The 22,252-nt window shown below is 36.6% G+C and overlaps 1 protein-coding gene across 1 annotated transcript in view; it reads left to right on the top strand.

Moving 5' to 3' along the window:
• Window positions 1–22,252, top strand: part of THSD7A (thrombospondin type 1 domain containing 7A) — a 192,197-nt gene that overhangs the window by 80,460 nt on the left and 89,485 nt on the right. Inside the window, exons 3-7 of the mRNA XM_085227509.1 lie at window positions 5,681–5,929; window positions 7,500–7,681; window positions 9,447–9,515; window positions 12,952–13,107; window positions 16,015–16,218. Coding sequence (XP_085083635.1) covers window positions 5,681–5,929; window positions 7,500–7,681; window positions 9,447–9,515; window positions 12,952–13,107; window positions 16,015–16,218 — 860 coding nt within the window. The remainder of the gene's footprint in view (window positions 1–5,680; window positions 5,930–7,499; window positions 7,682–9,446; window positions 9,516–12,951; window positions 13,108–16,014; window positions 16,219–22,252) is intronic.

Genomic DNA, 22,252 nt, shown 5'->3' with positions numbered 1-22,252 from the left:
TTCACATTTCTTCTAATTTGAGATACTTTGGGGCATCCTCAGAATGAGTCTTGGAGAGCCCTCAAATCCAGGCCGGTTTTACGTATCAGAGTTGCCCAATTAGAAGGAAAGAACCCATGATTGTAGGGTATAACTGTGTTAAAACAAGGTGAGACTAAGTGGAAAAAAAACTTTTGGAAATAAGAAAGAGACATGTGAGGACAAGCTAATCAGTGCTAGGAAGAGAATGCATAGAGTATGGTTATGCAAGGCCTAATGCCAGGAAATGAAATTAACAGTGTGGCTTTAAATCAGAAATAGCCTATCTATGGTTATTGGTGAGTAAAAGTGATGTGTAACTCATGGTTTTCAAGATGAAATAGATGCTAGGACCGGGTTTAGATAGTAACTACATTAATTCGCAGAAGAAAAGGGTTATTCAGTGAAAAGATGTAACTTGTCCTTGGGAAGACTTTATGGTAGTTTGCTGGAAAATGGGAGTGTGTTGGAAAAGTGTGAACAAACACTTGTCCTCTTTCCATTTGTGCCTTCTTTTGGCTACTGCAAAGACAGATATTTGACTGTAGGAATCATTGGTTAGAACCATCATTTGTCTTTTCTCATTAACTCTTCTTTTCAGTTATCAGTCCATCAATGTATGGAGGAAAAAACCACAAAAGGGGAAAATCTCTCACCTGTATAAGGAAATTATAAACTCATGGAATAAAATCAGTTAGATAACTTACAGAAAACTTATCATTCTGTATCAATGTAAAGATCAGTAAGGAGTCCCATGGTAAGGCATTTAGCTTTGTCTATTGGAAATAATAATAATAATAAAACAAAGTATTATGATTCTATGAAAATAATAATAAAATCCCAATTGGATTTATAGACAAGATAATTACAATCATTTATTCCATAACTTTTCTATAAATGTTGAGACTAAGAGTACAGACACTTGAACAGGTCATTGGCATATAAAGCTAAATTGTTCTGATTTTTAAAATTTGTAAAAATATGATTCACTCTCTAACAGAAATTTGGGGTACTTTAGAAAGAATCGATTTATTGCTTGACTTGTGCAATTTTATCACATGTGTAAAACCCCAGTGAAAAGGCTACTTTCAGCTACCAGCTTGCTCATTAGTACACAGGCACTATGGTGCATTTGCTCCAGGTCTATGCCTTTGGCTTCATTCTCTCTGTGTCTGTAGCCTCAATTATCCCTGAAATTACTTTGAAATCCCCATGGGGAATCTTCTTATCTGAAACAATGTTTAGTTTTTATTTATTGCTGCAAAGAGTCAAAGTGAGGCTACAGAACGTGACTAAACACGAATTCCTAACCACACTCTCTAAAAGAAGTTGAGTAGCAATTATGGCCTATCTTTTGCCAACATCATATTTTCTTTATTTATCTAATACAAGTCTTTGAGGTTGGGAATAGTTTCAGCATTGGCTTAATAGCAGTTAGACTCATTCAATCCCTGTGACATTTACTTGGTTTTGCCTTTCTTTCCACACTGTCATATACCTAGCACAACCTTATTTCACATAGTATAGTACCCTGTACTCTGCCAAAAGACACTTAGGACACTGTATTTTGGCAGGACAGGTTTTCTTTTTGGTTGGCATGTATGCTTCTTGTTTATTTCTTTGTTATGTTATTGTTACTGTTTTGGAAACAAACAAAAAATATATCACATACACATAGATCTGCACTAAAAGTAATGCCTCCTATTTTATTATATTGGAGGTAGATGTTGGTGTTATGGCAGTAGGGGTTGAATCTTCCCGCCAATATTCCATATTTTGTTGCCATGTAACAGGAGACAAGGGAAATCTGACAGAATGGCATCTGACATGGAAGTGCATGTGAAGCAAAGGTATGCCAATGAATTACTCCATGAGGAAAAAATTGCCCCCGCTGACATCATTCAACACTTGCTGAGCGTTTATGGAGACCAAACAGTGGATGTGAGCACAGTGAGGTAGTGGGTGGTGTGTTTCAGCAATGGTGACAGCAACAGAGGGTCATCTCCACTGGTACAGATTTTTATGAGCATGGCATGCAGGCTTTTGTTCATTGCTGACAAAAACACATAGTTAATAGTGGTTATTGTGTTAAAAATAGTGCTTTGTAGTTGAGAATTTGCTCTATGAAATAGTATAATTGTGCTCTTTTCTCCGTGGAAATAAATAGGAGGCATTACTTTTGGAATGGCATATATGTCTATTATGCATGCAAAACAAGTGATGCACAAACAATTGCTCACCACTCACCGATGAATGTCTGACCAGTGTCCAAGCAGTGGCTGCCCCCTTGGCCTACTCCCCTCCATTTTTCAAGGTTTCTTTTGCATGATGCCACATGGTATAGAATATCCCTTCGGCCAGTTTAGGTTACCTGTCCTGGTACCTGCCCCCCTCCAGCCCCCTCTCTGTCAAGACAATATGAGAAGATGGGAAAACGAAATGTCCTTGACTCTGTACTGCACTGCTTAGCAAGAACTAAAACATCAGTGTGTTAACAACATTGTTTTTCTCCTAAAACCAAAACCAGCAAGGCACTATGGAGAAACAACTCTGTCCCAGCTGAAATTGGGACAGTATCACTGCTTATTCTCTTCCTATACAACCTCATCACCTTTCTTGCTTTTTATTTACACACAGATATTGTTCCTATAATCTGTGGGCCATCCATCTAAATTTTCCATGAATGTGATTTAGTCCATGACTTCGGGCTCCCTCTGTCATAACAGTCTTTCAGGGCAGGAGAAATGATGCATGATTTTGGATTGTTGCACACTGAGTCTAATTCTAGTTCTGTTAGAATTCATTCTTCTTTAATCTGGGTGATTCTTACTCTAATACCATTACTAAGGTACATAAAAATCATCGTAGTGATGATATGCAGTATTATACAACTGCTAACTTCATACAATTCAAGTTATTGGCTGTTGTCACCCAACAACAACTCAAATCTCCTTGAGTTACAAACCTGACTTTACCATCCTTCCACGTTACCCACCACATGCATCCAGGTCTTTGAACAAAAATGATCCTACGAATAGGCTTGATTTTGCCTGAAGCAGGAATAACCCATATTTTCCCAGCATATTTTTTCATGTTCACAACAGGTACTTAATTTCATTCTACAGTACATAAGAGGTATGATTGGGCAGGTCTAGCTCACTCAGCTAAGATACGCATTTGCTAAGTGTGTATCCTAGTATTTGAATGTCCCAGCTCTGACTGCTTTCAGTGTAGTCTTTAGCAGTCCACTGTATTGTTCAGTTTTCCTAGAGGCTGGGTGGTTCATGATAGAGGATGTTATATCCACACTCAGTGCCATGCTCTTTGTCCCAAGTGGTTATTTTGGAAATGAATCCCATTTCCTGACTGACTTCCTTCTAGAGTGCCATGTTGCCATAAGATTTCTTTTTCAAGGTCCAGGATAATGTTTCAGGTGGTGGCATGGGATATATAATTCTGAGCTCAATTGCAGCTCAAGGTCTCATTTCTCGTATCCATCAATCTAACCAAAGAACTGGTACTTTGTGTTGCAGTGGAGGTTTCCCTTGTCACGGAAGGAAGCAGTCTCTGTATGAAGCCTTATAGGAATGACCAGAGACAACTTCAGGATTTCTGACAGTTTGCTTTAGTGAAGAAAGAGAATTACTATTATTTTTAGTAAAACAAAAACAAAAACAACTTCTGAGATTGAAAATTAGTCTTTCTCATGTAACACCTCTTCCAAAGAAAATTTGAAGTAGATGTGAAGCCCATAGCAGAAAATTATATATAAATAATCAATCTCTTTTCTTCTCACTAAAGCTCCTTTCCAGTGGCAATTTTATGTATCTTCACTGGCAAGTTGTATCTAAAATTAAATTCAGTCTCAGTCACAGTATGAGTAAAGAGATTGGTTTTATCTGCTCTCCTAGGAGTCACACTGGAAACAAACTTGGGAGGAGGCAATGATTTATCATCTATTCAACGATCTGCAAGTACTGTTCATTCTAGAATCCATAAGGAATAAATCCATCGTCCAGTCATTAAAATGTGTTCCTTGGTGGGATAAATGAGTCTAATAGCAGAAGTTTAGTAATTTCTGTATTGACTTTGTCAATAGTTACTGTAGTCCTATGCCAGATGAGACTAGAAGAAAATGAAAAAATGGTCACTAGGCACTATCAAGGAACAATTTTCTCAACAGCTTTGAGTGTCTTTCACCCTAGATAGGGTATAGTTTTTGTACTACAGCATAATAAATGGTATATGTAATGTATATATTTTTTTTCTATTTTGTTTTCCAACTTTCACATAATGAGAACATGCAATTATTATCCTTCTGAAGAATAACATTTCATTGATGAAGCCTAGGAGACTGCCAGAAGATACTGTTTAAATGCCAAGTATTTTGGCTACTTCTTTTTGTCTATTCGCTCAGTATTTCTCCATTATACAAAGTATGTGAGGGATGCACTAGGGATAGTGCCAAGTATATCTCTGTCTAGTATTTTCAGTATCCATACATTGACACAAATCTGTCCAGCTCCTTTCAGAACCTGCTGACCCTGACTTCCAAACCAAGGTTTTCTGCTAGCAAGATTCAGAAGTGCTTTTCAACTGTGTCAAGTATTTTTGTTTATCTTTTTAAATAGACCTCCTATTAGTCTCATCAAGAATCTCTACTTCTTGTATTATGAAATTCTGTTAATAGCAGTGCAACATGATCCTGGCTACGTGTATAGCAAATTTTTGCATAGCAACAGAGTTGTTGTTAGCATTAATTATTCTGTGTGATGCTGTGTGCTTGTTTGCTTTAATTAAAACAGTGAAAGTGCCACTTGTTCTGTTGATTATTGGAGTGATCATTTCATTGTGCCATCTGCAGATAAATCTTCTTCCTGTCTAGCTACTTTAGAAGCCAGAATTTTATTACAAAACAGACATAATATGTATACCTACATTGCAATTATAATGAAGAAGTTAAAGTTACGATCGGTTTAACTGTGTTTTAGCTTCAGTATTGCTCATTTTCCTATTATGAATGAAGATGGAAAGTTAGAAATAGGTTAGTTAGAATATAACATTTGAAAATGCAGAGGCATTTAGAAGGAGAAAATTTTGCTGACAACCTATGTAATATGTGATTAAAGCAATTGGAGAATGGAAATGAAATGACAGACTTATGTGAACAGGAAATTAAGGCTAGGGTTTCACTGTACCAGAGAAGGCCTTATTTTAAGGGAGAGGTTTTGACCATGCAGTATTACTGTGGCAATACAGAAGCTGATAACAAAGCAAACAGTGTCCAAGTATTCAATATATATGACTTGATTCTGTTACTGGTCTTTCATATCTTTATTGTTCCAAGAAAAACAGAAAGTAAGTTGTGAAAAAAAAGTTTATTTTCTCTTTTGTATTTCATACATACGTAGAAGATTTGTATTTTAATATAAGATATGACAATGCTAATCATTAATGTATCACTAGAATGATATAAATATGTCTATTTTGAATTGGTTTAACAAAAAGCACTTTTACTTAACTTTGTGAGATCATATACCTGTGGATTGAAATCTAACAGCTTTATAAATATTGACTGACTTTGCTTGTTGCAACAGACAGCATTTTTATGTAGGAGTTCGCATCTCTCTCTGCTGAATATTGTAATGTTCTTTTATTCCAGCTTTTGCAAGCAAGACAAGTTGCCAATTACATTCCAGTCCTGTGTGATCACTAAGGAGTGCCAGGTGTCAGAGTGGTCAGAATGGACCCCCTGCTCTAAAACCTGCTTTGACATGACAACCCCTAAAGGGAATCGTACAAGATCACGGACCATTAAGCAGCTCCCTATTGGCAGTGAAAGTGAATGCCCGCAATTAGAAGAAACAGAGCAGTGCATTACCCAAGGAGATGGTGTAGCACCATGCATTACGTAAGTTGGTTCATTTCAGTTCAGTTCTCCCTATAACAAAATGAAAAATTTCAATTAAGCATACATGGCCAGTAACATCAACTAAATCATTACTAAAGTAATACTGAAATAATAGGTTTGATTTTTATATCCTTTGCAAATTCAGTTCTTTCCTTAAAAGCCTGAAGTATGTAAATAGCAGCTATTACAGTGAAATCACTCCTTTCTCTAAATACAGGAACAAAAACCCCAAATACTTATTTTTTCCATTAGTGTTCACTTTTAAAAGAGAATATGTTTGTGTTCACACAGGCAGAGTCAAGATCATAATAAAGCAATTGTATTAATTTGTCACTAATCTTCCCCCATAGCATTTTTGCCAGTATTTTCTGAAGTATTCTGTTGGAAGAAATTCTGAACATAGGAAAAAGCTGAGAAATATCTCTTTAGATGCCAGACTTTTTAATGAGACTCTTTAGAGCACAATAAAAGAAAAGCTGGGCCCCAAATGGAAAGTGGGAGGGCCTAACATTAACAGTAAATAAATAACCCTGTTCAATGTTTAGGAGAAATGACAGCAAGCACCTTACATTCAAGAGATTGCTGTAATGCTTATCAAGACTACTATTAACGTCCCAACTGTGCTTTTTCTTTAGAAGACTAGCAGGAGGGGCTGGGGAAATGTCATTTGATGTTAAGCCATTTTACATCTCCATCTTTGACTGTGGTGCATATTTTTCATTTAAAGTTGAAATGTCATCTTTACACTTTTCCAAGTCACACTTGGAATCAGTTTGCTTGATTTAGCCTTAAAGTGACTGCTGGATAAAGAATTCTGTGGCATTTCTTGTGGTTCATAATCCTGACTGGGATTTTAGCTCCAAGTCACAGAACTTCTTTCCTGTGCGTTCACTGGTTAGAAAGCTCACAGCTCTCATCATTCATCAGTACCGAGCAAGGATGTTTCAGCACTGCAGAGAAACTGTCTTCTTCATAGTGAGAAAGGAACTTACTGAAATGGTACCTATCATAATAAAAACATATTGTTATTCTTTTACCTTGATATTCATGAGAAATTTCTGTGTCTCTTATCAAAGATGGACTCGAGACTTATACTTTTGTTTTGTTTTTTTGTGGGTTGTGTTTTTATTTCTTCCTCTCTTTTTCTGGTTCTTATGTTTCTCAGCATGCACATTTATTTGATATTTTGGTTTGTTTTGTATAGACTATCTAGTTCTAAATGATTACTAAGAGTCACTGTCAGTACAGTTAGCTTAGCTGAACATACTCTTGTATTTTTCTGCATATGAAGTTTTTCTTCCCTCCAAGAAAATATTTATATGTGCAGTATGTTTCAGAAATTGGACAGGACAGATCTCCCTGAATAGTAATGATTTCAAAGATAAAATAACACAGGAAATGCTTCCACCCATGTAGAATATCAATCTTAACGCACCTCTTTGTATGAGAAACTGTGTCTCAGGCCTTTTAGAAAACAGATAAAGATATAAAGGTGTTTTGGCCTGTATAACAGTGATGTGTAAAAGAGCTTCGTGATTTTTGAAAACCTAATTCATTCAATTTCATACAGGTATGGCTGGCGGACCACAGAATGGACAGAATGCCGCGTTGATCCTCTACTCAATCAACAGGATAAAAGACGAGGAAATCAGACAGCACTGTGTGGAGGTGGCATTCAAACCCGGGAAATGTACTGTGTGCAAGCTAATGAAAATCTCCTCTCCTATTTAAATACCCTCAAGGAAAAAGAAGGTAAATTTAATTTACTTGCAATTCAATTAGTATGAAATCAGAGTACTTCAGCATTCCACTGCTTCTGGACAGCCACTGTCTTCTATCACGATTGCCTTGTTACACCACAGGTTTCAGAAATTCAAAATTAAACAAAAAAACCAACAAAACTAGTTTGGATGAAAATATTTAATTGCAGGATAAGAGATTTCTTTATGCTGCAAATATTTGTTCCTAGCTGTGAATTCCTGTTTCTTAATAAGTACTGAAAAATTGTCTTATGAGGATATCTCTTAATTAGAAAACAAGTGAAAATGAAGGTCAGAAATATTAGATTTGTTCCTTCACCTACTGCAGTTCTCTTGTGTGTTCTTGAGCTACATGATGAACCTGTGAGGACTGAGATGCAGACATAATATGCCAATTCTGGAATGCAAACTCAATGTAGAAACGTGTGAAAATGTGATTATATTCTCAGGGAATTCACTTTTCTTTTTTTGATATGATCAGGTTTTTAAGACACTTTGAAGACTTAAGGCCAAAATAATTTCATGGTTTTTTTTTTTTTTTTTTCCAACTGAACTAGAGATTACTCTTTGTCACTGTCACAGCCTGTAGAGCTTCATAGGAAAATAGAGAGTAGCTTAGGAGAAATATTCAGTAGTTAGTTTAGCAGTGTATTTACTGAGGAAAAAAACTCAAGTTTTCTATGCTATTTTTGAATGTTAATGCAACACTATAAATTTAGTTATGTCAGTGACTTAAGCTAACTGCATTTAGCTTTTAATTAATTTTTATCTATCCTCTTCTGTAGTTGTTTTGTAAAAACATACAAGAGCATTAAAATAAATAAAGAAATAAAGAAATACAGCCACATACTCCAGGAAAAGGGATATCCTTGTAAGAGCTATGTGTAATGCAGCACCTGGAGCTGAGCTAGCGGCAGGGTAGCGAGGTTTCTGCTCTAAAGGCACAGTTTATGGGGAGTGCTAGTGCCTAAATCTCTTTCAGCTTGAGTACTTGGACTAACAGAGTGTGACTTGTATGCTCAATGGGCTTCACATCTGTATTTATTAAAGAAGAAGTTTTCAAGCTGCTTCATCTAATGCAAATCAAAATGCCCTGGGGCTTTTAGTAAATCGCCTCTGTGGAACAAAGTTTTGACGCTCCTGCCAAAGACTAAAGAAGTAAGAACTCTCAGCTAAACAGAGGTAACAATGAAATCCGTGGCAGCTTACTGTTCAGTATGGTGATTAGGATTTGGGTAGGCTGTGAAGTCTCGCTGGCTTAGGCGGGTGTGAAATCGTCCCTTATCAGAGTGTGACAGGAAGGCGCAGAGCCCATCCAGAGGTAATCTCTGCAGGCCCCAGAAAGCTGATTAAAATGTAGCTAGTCTTTGGATGCATAAACATGAGAACAATTTTGCAAGAGCTCAAACTCAGGGTGAAGCAAATCTTTACTTACAAAGCAACTCTAGGATGTGTGGGAGCAGGCTTAAGAGGTGCTGTTTCTCCATTCCTCTTTCCTGCTCCCCTCACACCATGAATTCAAGAAGGCCAGAGCTCCAGCGCTCTGCAAAACAAGCAAACCAGTGTATACTACTTGAAAACTAGAGGTAGTTTGAGGATGGGGCAAAGCCAACAAGGCACCTACCAGTATTAGTTTTGGGGAAACGCCTTCATTTCAGTGCAGTTTGCTGTTGCTAGTAGTTAGTACTGTCTCAGTCAGGGATCTCTGAAGACATCCATTCTCTCATACTCATGGTGGCGTTTCCCTGTTATTTCAGAAAGTCAGTCACAGAGCAAGTCGAAGGCTAGTGCTGCACCTCTGCTATCCATCACTTTTGAAATAACAGGTAGGTAAATGAAGGCCTCTGACCTGGCCTTTCAGTCAGAAGTGCGCCAAGGAAGCAATGTCCCTTCTGGGGGAACTAAGTTGGCTGTATGTGTATAATTGACATGTTTATGTAGCTCAAAAAGGAGTTTAATGAATTTGTGAATTATCATAAAATTTAAGAACAGTTTGAAAATGTCAGGCTTGGACTTAAGGAAATGAGGTTCATTAGGCAGCTAGGAAGCTCAAACAATTCCATGTGCTCACTCCTGAAGAGTTTCATCCCCTGACATCCCCTCCAGTCTGAGTGCTGGGAATTACTTCATTGCCATTTCCTGACATTTTGTGGCTTTAAAACACCAAACTAGGGCTCCAGTAAGTATTTTAATTTATAAGACTTACCTGAACTAGTATTCCCCAGAGCACTCCAATTTGTATTGTCTCCTATCAGAATTTATAAATGTTGACTTGATGAAGAGGGAGTGCAGGATGTAGTAATTAGCTGACAATCAAGATTCCTGGAGGCCACTGTCATTCTGCCATCTACTTTAATTTCTCCATCTCTTCACCTGTCCATTTAACTGGCTTAGTCAGGAAGTTTCTCTTAGAATAAGCCTGAGAGATAGACTGTGTCATCTTTTTCCAGATACCATTAAAATTCATGGTGTAGAAAGAGGATGGGAAGAAAGTTACTTTATGGGCACAAATTTATTCTACATCTACAAGCACTCACTCCTTCTCCTGTAAAACACAAAGGAACTGCTTACATACATAGAGTTGAATGGTTGTTAAAAGGATCAGGTCCTGACTACTTGTTGTCATTTGATCACAGCATTTAACGTTATTGAAATATGTGCGAGGAACATCTACTACCTTGTTGCTGTTCATAATGTGTTCTGAACTTGGATTTTTCTTGTTCTTCTTGGAGTGAGAGCACTTTAGCTGGAGAAAATTCCTTCCATTGATTGCTGTGAAAGCAAGTAACCGGGAAGGAAAATGAAGTTGTGTCAGCTTTTGCAGATGAAAGCATTTTTAATAATTTGGAAAATAACTTTTGTCTCCTAGTTTGAATTCATTTGTTTTAAAGGGAACACATAACAGACCTCGAGTTAAACTTTCAAACATCAATGACGTTCTTGAAACCAGTATTTTAGCATTTTGAGTGATTTATTGATACCACTTACAAGTCCCCAAAGGACTTACTGTTTACACTACACTCTAATGAATTATGAAAAAGGCAGATATTTTCAGTATGTATTTTCATGAGTAGTTTACTTAATACTCTTTGCTGATAGAACTTAAAATTTGTACTGGACAAAAACCTTCAAAAAGTTAAAATGATATTCCTCTTGCTTAAGTTGATCTCTCTAAAGCCAAGCACTGTCACAGGTCCTTCTATTTTGGATTTTAATGTCCATCTCATGTTGGCTTGAATCCACCATGGCTTTGACAATGAATTATTACAGTAGCATGGTAGCACCTTCTCTTTGCAGACTCTTAGAAAATCTGGCTGAGATATGAAAATATGCTATTTTAAGCTCCCAAAGCTTAAAGATCTTTGTTACTTTTCTAAGTCCCATACAATTAACTAGTGTGATGATAAGTGCTTTATCCCAATGCAAGCTGGAGATGAAGAAAGGCATTATTATGAATGCTTTCCTTGTTCTCTGAGGCAAGACTGTCTCACGGGTGTAATTGACTCTTAATTTCAACTGTCTCACTTGGACAATTTCCTGATTAAATCGAAGTTTAAAAGTATGGTTAACATTTACTGTTTTGCTTTTTTTCTTTTTTATTAGAAACTATTCAATATAAATCCAATTGCTGCCAAATTATGTTTATTTAATTCCATGTTCTACAGTAGATATGCATGTTGTATTGATTATTATACATTTTAAGCGTGCATATAAAATTTATTGTAAAATTCAATTTTCTATCATAATATTAAGTTCCAATAGAGTGTTGTAAAAATGGTGGAATAATTTTTTCCTGTTATTTTGTCTTACGAGATTGGTAAGCTGGAGGCAGTAATCTTTAATGGCCACTTGCCATCTTCATGCCTTCTTTACACAGAAAAAGAAAGTAAAACTGTGCTAAAGGAGGCAAAATAGGAAACGAGATTAGAGAGGCTAATATTTTTCATTCTCTTTTCCCCTTAAAAAGTAAGAATTTAGTGCTTTTTCTTTAAAATGAAAGATCACGTGCTTTGAAAGTGTGAATGGAAAGGGGCACAATCTATAAATACTTAAACAATTTGATGTTTAATCTAAAATTTAATCTGTTGTTATTGATATCTTTTTTTCTGAAAGATATTTTGTCATCCTTTCTTCATTCAAGTAGCAAGTTATTTTAGAATATATTTTATTATATAAGTCTTTCCATCAAGAGAGAATATTTGTAGGGGTGATAGAAAATTAATGAGGTAACTTTCCCATGGAGAAGTCCAGAGGGAGTAGAATGAGAGTTTAAGTTTAGGAACTGCATGTTTCTTCAGCTGGAGAAAGGATGAACATGCATTCACTTTCATTCTAGCAGATATTCTCTGCTTAATCTAATATTTTGCCAAGTTTTGTATTTGGAGAAGGTTTAAAAATCTTGCTCATAATGAAGTGGTAAACTCTGAATTCTGTGATTTCATCTGGCTCCTTACAGATATGTTTGAATGTTTGTATAAAAAAGGAATTGAAAAGAGCGAGGCCTGTGAAGTTTGGAAGAAACAGGATGACTGGATCTATCTCAGAGCATTACAGACCATTAAAAAACAGAATAAACTGCCTTCACAGATGTCTTTATGGATTAATAATACTGTAATGAAAAGTCAGTTATCTTGGGCAAAGTGTCAATAATTATAAATACATTATATCTATATATATTATATGCAAACATTTATGAACTGGAACTGCTATTGCACAAATCTTATTGTTGAGCATGCACTTGGAGGTCAATGGAGTAAAAGAAAAACAAAATTTTATCATCATTTTGATTATGTTTTAGGTTTTATCTTATAAATAACCTTCCAATTATTCATGAACCACACTTTCGAAATTATAGTATCATATAAAAGCAAAAGGATTTATACAGCTTTTTTTTCAGTTACTGCAGTGAAAACATAACTCAGTAAGACAGCAGGACATCAGTCTATGCAGACAGCAATGTGAACAGCCATTGTTACAACATAATCTGTCCATTAAATGAAAGATCTAGGTTCAAGAGGGTGCTGCAATATCTGCTGTCTTCCTGATTCCACTTAATTGGATTTGGCTCTGGTCATGCCTCTGTATGTTCTTGACTGAATTCTGTCTCCTTTTTTTCAATACAGGCATTTTACTTCATATCACTTCATCAGATGAGAATGATGAGATAGCAGCCTTTCTGAACGAAGGATGGTTTTGTCAGTTTAGAGCTGAGCATCATGACTGGTGACATATGAGAAATATGTTGATTTTTTTTTTTGACAGCTTCAAGGCCAGTGGACCGTAGACTGTGTACAGGACCTCTTCCCAGCACCTCACAGCTTTGCCATATCCCCTGTCCTACAGAGTGTGAGACCTCAGCATGGTCAGCCTGGGGACCATGCACCTATGAAAACTGTGATGACCCTCAGGCCAAGAAGGGTATGTAAATATTCAGTGGAGACTTTAATGGCAAGTATTTCATATTTCTAGAACATTTCTGTCTGTGCAGTCACCCTAATGTGTATAGTATATCCAGTGCCTCTCAGCATCAAAAAAAGTCATCGAATTGGGACAATATTTTGCCCTATTTCTCCAGGAAAGCTTGCAAAAATAATAACTGGACTCTCAAGGACAATTTGGGTTGTTACAGTTCAATTCCATTTTTAAACTTTATTCTCAAACAAAAATTAATAATAAGTAATAAAAAGTAAAAAAATTTGAATATGTGTGCAAAGCACAGTTCTGGCACTGTCTTAGAAGGAGGGTAGAAGCAGCCTCTGAGGTAGATAGTGTTGAAGTCAGTGAAAGATTTTACAGTTCAGTGACAACTTAAGAATTCACTGATAGACTATGAAGCATGCACTGATAAAGAGCTGGGATCATTCACTGTTGATAAGAAGCACTTTTTTTTTTTGCTTTTTTTTTTTTTTTTCTGGTAACAGTACATCTGTGCTGGTTTCTGCTTTCACATACATTTTACTGTTCATTCCTGTGCAGAACATATTGTAGTAGAGTAACATTAAAATACGAAGGCAAGAATGCAGTGACAAGGAACACATTTAAAAAGTCTTCGGGGTTTTTGGTCATAAATTAGAAAAACTGGCCAAGTCATTGTTGCAGTATGATTATCGGATACAAGCTGAGAATCCAGATTTTGTTCCTTGACTGAAAATGGTCGTAAGATAAGGACATTCTGTATTCATGTCCACCTGAAGGAGTAACTGTAATTACTATGCTAGCCTGGCTTCTATTTCTTGGTATGCTGCTAGCTACACATCTATCTGTATGGCAAATGCAAGTTTTATGATGCTGTTGCACAATATGTAATGTGATCCAATCTTGATCAACTGAAAAAGAAAAAGCAGTTCAGTGTGTAAACCCATTGGATTGAGTCTCTTCTGCATACAGTAGACAAGTAACCTGTTAATTTTAAACTCTGCCTAATGGAAATATATTAGGATGTACTTTATGAAATTATCCTGCAACATGGGTTAGCTAAACAGTTACTCATTTATCTTACATTGAGATAGTCCCATTTCTATGTGACTGTACAAATGCGCATCATGCCTCCTTCCCCCACGTCTTGATTTCCTTTGCAAGGTAAATACAACTTTACATACAGATGCAGAACCGTACTGTGCTTTGTCAAGCTCCGAGTTGTACTCTGCTGTAAAGGGATATAAAGAGTTGGAACTTTCTTTTGGTTGCCTGTTTGTCCCCCAGTATTTGAGATGCATTTTGGTTTCAAATGTGAACAGCAGTACTGCTGGCTAGTCACTTCTTGTTCAAATAAGAATGAATTAGAGATGGTTGTGTAAGATCATTTTACATGCTTAAGATGATCAATAAACATGAAGACGTTCAACAAGATCTTTCTGCTATGAAATCATATTCTGTACTAGGTATTTTTCAATATCCTAATTTATCTGTTTTACTGTAATTTATTGTATTCATTCCTTGTTTGATACGGCTGTTTTATAGTAATGATAGAGTTATCATCAGCATGCTCTATAATTTTCAAGCACATAATAACATAAAGTCAGCTTTTCATGTTATATTGTTTTTTCCTGGTCAACTTTCTGTGTTATTCCAGTTCTTCAAAAATGATATAGAAGTTGTACAGGCCCTCTCAGTCTTAGAAACTAAATTGTCTACATATTTCAGTAATGGTTCTTTACTGTATGTCACTTGCCTCCTTTGTTGTAGTAGACACTGGAGTGCTTCTTTGGGAATATCATTGTTTTGGTGGCAAGCTCAGTAGGCCTTTACGACTTAATTTTATCAAATTCTTCAGATTTGAGAAAACAAAGATACGTAGCAATGTATTATTAAAATATTATTTGTTATAATATGTTGAGGCACATCTCCAAACAGAGAAATCAACTCTTCCTCTTAATGTGTGAAAACTCTCTCCTGTTTATTTTGTGTCTTAGAAATAAAGGAGTTATACATAGCACTTTATAACTTTGAGTTTGATTTTGAGTATCATTAACCTGCCTCAATATTGAGACAAAAAAGGAACCTCTGAAAAGGTGTGGAACGCTGCCAATGTTAAATTAATCTGATCACATACATATCAGAAACTGTAGAAAATGAGATATTATTTACTGAATCTGTTCAGTCTGATTAGCATATTCTGGCTAAGTGATGGCTTTCTCAACATGCCATCCTGAAAGTGAGGGACAAGGTGGCCCTTAAAGACTGATATCAGCCTGATGCGTGTCACACTGCATAATGGCTTATCAATTTTTCCTATTCAAAATGAGTTCATACAGTCTGAAGAAAATTCTGTAAATGATTGGAAGGGAATATTTTTATGTTAATTACCAACAAAATAGAAATTTATAGGACTTCATCCTTTTCTCCTTTTCTTTCCACAGTTTATCTGTTCTGGAAAGTTAGACTTTTGTTTGTTTGTAAGCTGATTTCATTTGATATTCTATTTCTACTTGAAAATTCTTAAGAAGAAAACCAGCAAAATCTTTGAGAAATGGCAAGCTAGAACCTAGTGAAGATTTGTTAAATGAGATGGATCCAGCAAGAGTGAATCACAGAAAACAAATGCTGTCTTCTGGAAAATGTATACAACTAGGACAAACAAGAGTTGAAGGCAAAGCTTACCGAATAAGCTCAAAACTTTTAAAGAACTTGTTAAGCTTTGCTTCTTTCTGTAATGAGTTCTTCTACCAAATTATCTAAAAGGTTGTGTTGTATTGAGCATCTTGGTGTTTTTTTCTTTTTGCACAGACAAACAGAACAGTTCACTCAAGAGAGAGAGAAAAATCTCTCCACTTTGCTTTTTATAACTGAATTATTTCACTGTTTGTATTCTCATGGATATTTCAGGATTTAAACTAAGGAAACGGCGTATCACTAACGAGCCTACGGGAGGAACAGGAAACTGCCCTCACCTGCTGGAAGCCATCCCATGTGAGGAACCCTCATGCTATGACTGGAGGATTGTGGGGCTGGAGGAGTGTGTTCCCGACAATGAGAAACCATGTGGCCCTGGTACTCAGGTGCCGATCGTCATCTGTGTCAACAGTGATGGTAAGATGCTTTTTCTCATGTTCCATACCAGCCCAGAGTGAATATGCTAACATGCAATCTGAAAGAGTAGCATTTTTTGCTTTTCTCAGATTTCTCAATCCTTGATAAGACAGCCCTCTAAAAGAGAAAAGTCCTTTAGTATTGGTGTAGTGGAAATGCTAAGTCACAGCTTGAACCAGTGATTGAGCACTTGGTAGGAAGGCAGGACCTCCCCAAGGGAGCCTGGAGTGATTGGAAGAGGTGGATCCTGGTTCCGCTCTTTTCAGAGGATCCACCCCTTCCCAGGGCTCATTTAAGGGTTGGCAGTGGAGACAAGGGTATTTTGCTGGAGATCTCTGTGTATTTGAGGCTTTCCAAAGGTAAGTAGCTTCTTTTCTTTATTTCTGTGTCTATGGCTGTTGCATTTGTGCAAATCCTCACTTCCTGAAGTTCAGGACCTTGCCGCTCTGCTGTCATTGCTGTACTTTCTGTCGTGTTACAATTGGTTAGCTAAGATGGGCCCAGTAGTTTCTTTAGAATTAAGCTTTTTCACAGCGATCAACCTACACAATGTAGGTTTTCTGAGATTCCTGAAGAGACCTTGAAAGAAGTATGTCAGGAACAGCTACTGTTTTTCAGTAGGTCAAATGTATGCCTGTACTGGCTTGACTGAGTTCCCTGATGTAATCCCACTAACAAATCTGATTTACTGAGGACAGTACTAAATAAAGTGTGAATAAAGTAATACATATTCTAGTAAGCACATTTGAAAGAAAAACAATTATGTAGTTTCTGAAAAGCATAGTTAGATGTGTGCTAAAAAGTTGATTTGATAGTCCAGGATGTCTTGCCTCTTCAAGAGGTCAAAAAGAATACTATTGTTATTCAGTCATCCTTCTGTGTGGAAAAACAGATTTTGCTTGACATAACTGTAAAAGCTAACTTTGAAAACTGCTTATGAAATAGTTCAAACTGTAGGAGACTCAAGATCTAGTGTTGGGAGAATATTCCTTATTCATTATTAGTATTATAGTCCGCTCAAACATAGCGTATGAATTACATTAATTGTACTGACTTAAGTAGTTACAGTAAGAGAATTTGAACTCCCTGTGGAGGATTAAATAAGGAGATGCCCCTGGTGTTTATTAACTGCATAAAATATTCTATAATTAGATCAGTCAGAAGTAGTAAGAGGTTATTATAGGGAGACTTAAATCTTGGGCTTTCATGCTCAAAAACTTGGGTTGCAAGTTTTTTGCTTTAGATTTCTGGATAATGTGATTTACCATTGGTTTTGAGTAGTGGTATTTATTCATATTTAATGTTTGATCAGGGTAACTTTTTAATAAATTGTGGTAAAGATTACATATATATTAACTACAATTAATTATAAACATAATACAGAGCATGCAATGAAGCTACTTTTATCTGTATTTTATGAATATAGTATTGCATTCTGATCCAGTCTTACAGGATTTGTTCTCTGCAGTGCATAGACTAAATTTGGCCAAATTTGTCTCAGAAGATTTGTAACTGCGTTTTTTTATTCCCAGTATTAATCTTTTTCTTTCTGAGTCCTTCTGAATTGTGTGGCAGTATATATTTCTGAAATTGTATAGGCATTGTCTATATCAGCAATCTGTTCTAGGAGCGAGAATTCTAGCTTTGGCTATGTGCCTGTCAGTCTTTGAGATTAAACAGTTGTGGGCACAGCTTCAGTGATAGCGTAAATCATATTGCAATTGCAAAGATCCAGTCGCTCACGAAGATATGTGGTCAATATCTTGTAACAGAATGCAAAAGCAGTGGAGGATAATGTAGTGGATTTTCTCATCTTTTCATCGTAATCCCTTACTTATCATAATAAAAGATGGAGTGTGATGTTCATCGGTAATATCAGGCAGATTTTGCTTAGGTCTCCCGAGAAAGAATAGCATGGTACAGGAAAAGCAAACAAAGTAAGGATCAACTAACCTTATCAGTCTGTCCCTTCAAGCTAACTCTGATCTAGTGTCTCTTTAATATGCCTCTGACAGTTCTCATTGAAAATCCTGTAGGCAACTCCCAAATATTCCTCTAAATGCATACCACCATCTCTTCCCAAGTAGCTTCCATCTAGTCCAACTCTGCCATATATATCTCTCTTCACCAAACACTGGTTGTGGGCATTCAGATTGCACTCTATAAAAACTGGGTGAGAAGTATCTTGCAATGAAGGCAGTTTTGCTGCAAGATAGTTTGCAGTAAAATAAAGTTTGGAGAATGCTACTCTTGCACTGTATAAACATCATGGTTTAAATCATCATACAAAATTTGGAATATTCTTTTTTTTTTTTTTTTTTTTTTTTTGAGCACTTCTTGAAAAGGACTACATTGGTTGAGTGGTGTGGTTGACACAATGGATGGAAGGGATGCCATTCAGAAGGACCTCAGCAGACTCAAAAGGTGGGCCTGGGTGAACCTAAAGAGGTTCAACACAGCAAAGTGCAAGGTTCTGCACTTGAGCCAGAGGAATCCCAGGTATATGTACAGATTGGGAGGAGCAATCCTTGTAGAGAAGGACCTGAGGATCCTGGTGGATGAAAAACTTAACATGAGCCAGCAGTGTGCTCTTGCAGCTCATAAAACAAACGGTATTCTGGGCTCCATCAGAAGACGGGTGGATAGGGAGGTGACTGTCTCTCTCTACACTGCCCTTCTGAGGCCTCATCTGGAGTAGTGTGTCCAGGTTTGGGGCCTCCAGCACAAGAAAGACAGGGAGTTGTTGGGATAGGGCCACAAAGATGATTAGAGGGCTGGAGCACCTCCCCCAACAAAGACAGGCTGAGGTAGTTGGGCTTATTCAGCTTGGAGAACAGAAGGCTGCGGAGTGACCTAATTGCAGCCTTTCAGTACTTAAAGGGAGCCTATAAACAGGAGGGGAGTCAACTCTTCACACGGGTAGATAACAGCAGGACAAGGGGAAATGGTTTTAAGTTGAAGAAGGGAAGACTTAGGTTGGATTATCAGGGGAAAGTTCTTTACTATGAGAATAGTGAGGTGCTGGAACAGGCTGCCCAAGGAGGTTGTGGATTCACCCTCTCCAGAGATGTTCAAGGCCTGTTTGGATGGGGCCCTGGGCAGCCTAGTATTAAATGTGGAGGTTGGTGGGCCTGCATGTGGCAGCGGGATTGAAACTTAATGATCCTTGAGGTCCTTCCAACCTAAGCCATTCTATCAGTGACAGTTAAAGCTCATGGTCCAATCTGAATAAGCAATTTGGATTATAATCATATGTTACTCTAATTTTTATCTAAATACAAGGGAATTCATTCAGTTTTGTGAGTGAGAATGATTGTGAAGAAAAACAGTATGTAGAAAGCATTAATTATGAAGTAAGTTAGCAGTGTTAGTTAAATGGAAGCAGTCTTAAATTTGTGCCTGGATATGAGAGGCTGGATCAAAGGAACTAAAGTATATTTAAACAGAAGTGTATTTTTCCTTGGACTTCTTTTTCTTAAATTGAAAAAGGTTAGGGTTTTAATTTTCAGAATGTGGTGTTCTGTAAATGTACTGCTTTCGTGGAAGATAAACTCCATGCTGATGAGTATCTTCCCTTTCTGTTGATTGTTGCATTGTTGTATGTGTTTAAAGCATAATTAGTCGGGATAGCATGTCTTGACCTAGGTGTTTTATTTTACAATTAGAATCAAATGGCAGTGTTTGTGAGGTTGTTTTATGTAATTGGAATGAGCTTCTCTCTTCAATTTCTTGTAAAGATAGGAGTCATTACAGCCTTTGAGACAATACCGAACAATAGATTATCCTCCTCTGTTGTTGCTGGAAGCCTATGATTGTCATTCTCTTTCCACAGTGGATTGCAGTAATCAGGATTTTCATTCAGGCTAAAAAAAAAGGTGACAATCAGTACCCTGAGTTGTCATTCCTGAGGCTATAGTAAACTTAGATGTATTTTATTATATAAATGGAACTTCAACATGTACTGTGGAAAGAACCTTTTCATAATATTTATTCTTAATCAGCCTTTCAGGGCATTTTAATAAGGAAGTCATTAATTGAAAAGCTCCTTTCACTTGTGGAAACTCTAAGATTGGTTAGAAACTGATCAGTATTCCATCATATAGATTATTTTTATAATTAGAGAACTGTGGTAATGTTCCGTACTATAACCATACTACAGGTATGTACAAGGCTAGCTTCTGGTAGTGACAGCACTAGGAAGATTTTTTTAAAATTAACTTAATTTCTGCCATTTATGTACGTATACAAAATATGTAAGACTTACTTGCACCCATGCACACAGAAATACACATGCATTATTTATTATTAAATTATTTAATGCAGTTTAGAAAAATGATTTTACAGTAGATTGATTTGCTCTGTTTCTCTGTAGCTATGGAAATCTGTGAAAAAAGTTGTTTCAAAAATATTTGTGTGTTTTAAAGACTTAATCTATAGTGAGAGAGCTGGCCAATTCTCCACTGTGGCAGACACATTAGTGCTAATAGTATGTAAATGAAGCAAAATTCTGACAAAATTTCCTTCAAATCTGCAAAATTAACTGCTGGTGAAAACGTTTACAGAATGATGGCTTGCTCTCTGTTTTTTGCTTTGGGGCTGAAGTCTAGCAGAGGTACCAGCAGTGGCTGTGGTGTTAGTGTGTTTCTGATCTTCAGATACTAGCTTAAAATCACTTGCTCATTTTGTAGGAAGGTTTAAGTATATCCATTTACAATTTTTATAGCATAATGGGCTTTGTACCACTGCATATGTCTGTTGTTAAAATGGATCTTACTTCGAAGGGTAAATTTCCTCTGGGCCTCGTTCAAGCTCACTAATTGTTGGGTTACAGTTGGCTCCACAGGGAGGGGGAAGAACTCTACTGTTCTTCTGTCTCTCAGCCATGAGAGATGGCTGGCTTTGGGAGAGGGAGCCATGGCAACGGTAAGGCTCTTTGTGTATGTGCAAATGCCTGCAACTCTTTGAAATAGCAAAATTGTTTTTAAAAATTATCTAGGCAAAAGACATATAGATGTCTGTTCATGTTCCTGAGGGCCACAAGTTCTTTTACAGTATCTGGTCATATATGGGTCACGTGAATCTGGCCTTTGTTAGGCTGGAGTACAAGTTCAGAGCCCCATTAACATCAGTGTATGCTGATGTAACACAGGTGAGCAGTACACTTTTTGTAATGGTGGCTAAATAACAGTGTTAGTAGTTTATTAAAACATGCAGAAGGGGAATGAACCTGTTTTGCTTAAATTAGATATAAAAACTTGGAACAGATTAGATTAAGTACTTTGCATGGAGTAGCTCCAATGCTGCAATCCGAAAAAGAGCAGTGTGAATTTCCTATTGATCGAGTAGAAGACTATAAGATGGTCCTATAGGAATTTATCACTTTATTTTTCTCTAGACTCAAAACCACTGATTTCTGGAATATTTGTTGTTTCTTTTATTGAATTTAATTTTGCAGAAAACATACATCTTCATATATTTTAAATTCTCTTCCATAGATTCCTGATTAACATCTATATTTTGTTGAATAATTTCCAACTTGTGGTTTTACACAAGTCTGCAAGTCTTTTTTATGATAGATATCTATTTAAATATATGGAATAATTTTCAGCAAAGAAACTGATCTGCTGGTGCAACTATTTTTACTTAAAATATTTTGGATGGTTTAAAATATGGTACTTCCTCTATACTTGAGTTTGATTCATATATCTGCTAAATGAGTAGCTGTTAGTCTTCATTCAGTTTCATAAAGGGAAAATGCTAAGAGACTGAATGGAAGTCTATAGGAGTGCCTATGTTTAAAGACACTATTTCTTTTGCTGTTTCTGTTACGTGGCTGTGCGGATTGAAAGAGGAAACCATCAGTCTAGTTGGATTTTTGATGATTATTTAATAATAAAATACCCACTTTGTGCCACTTTATGACATAGTTCTTTAAGAAGAATAAGAGCCAAATTCAAAACCTAATTACATTGAATTATTGAAGTAATTCTGCAAGAGAAACAAGAACAGATTCTGGCCAATGCTCAGCAGTCAA

This window comes from Meleagris gallopavo, chromosome 6, assembly GCF_905368555.1.
Source record: "Meleagris gallopavo chromosome 6, MGAL_WU_HG_1.1, whole genome shotgun sequence".
Lineage (NCBI taxonomy): Eukaryota > Metazoa > Chordata > Aves > Galliformes > Phasianidae > Meleagris > Meleagris gallopavo.
This window is presented reverse-complemented; position numbering and strand designations above follow the sequence as displayed.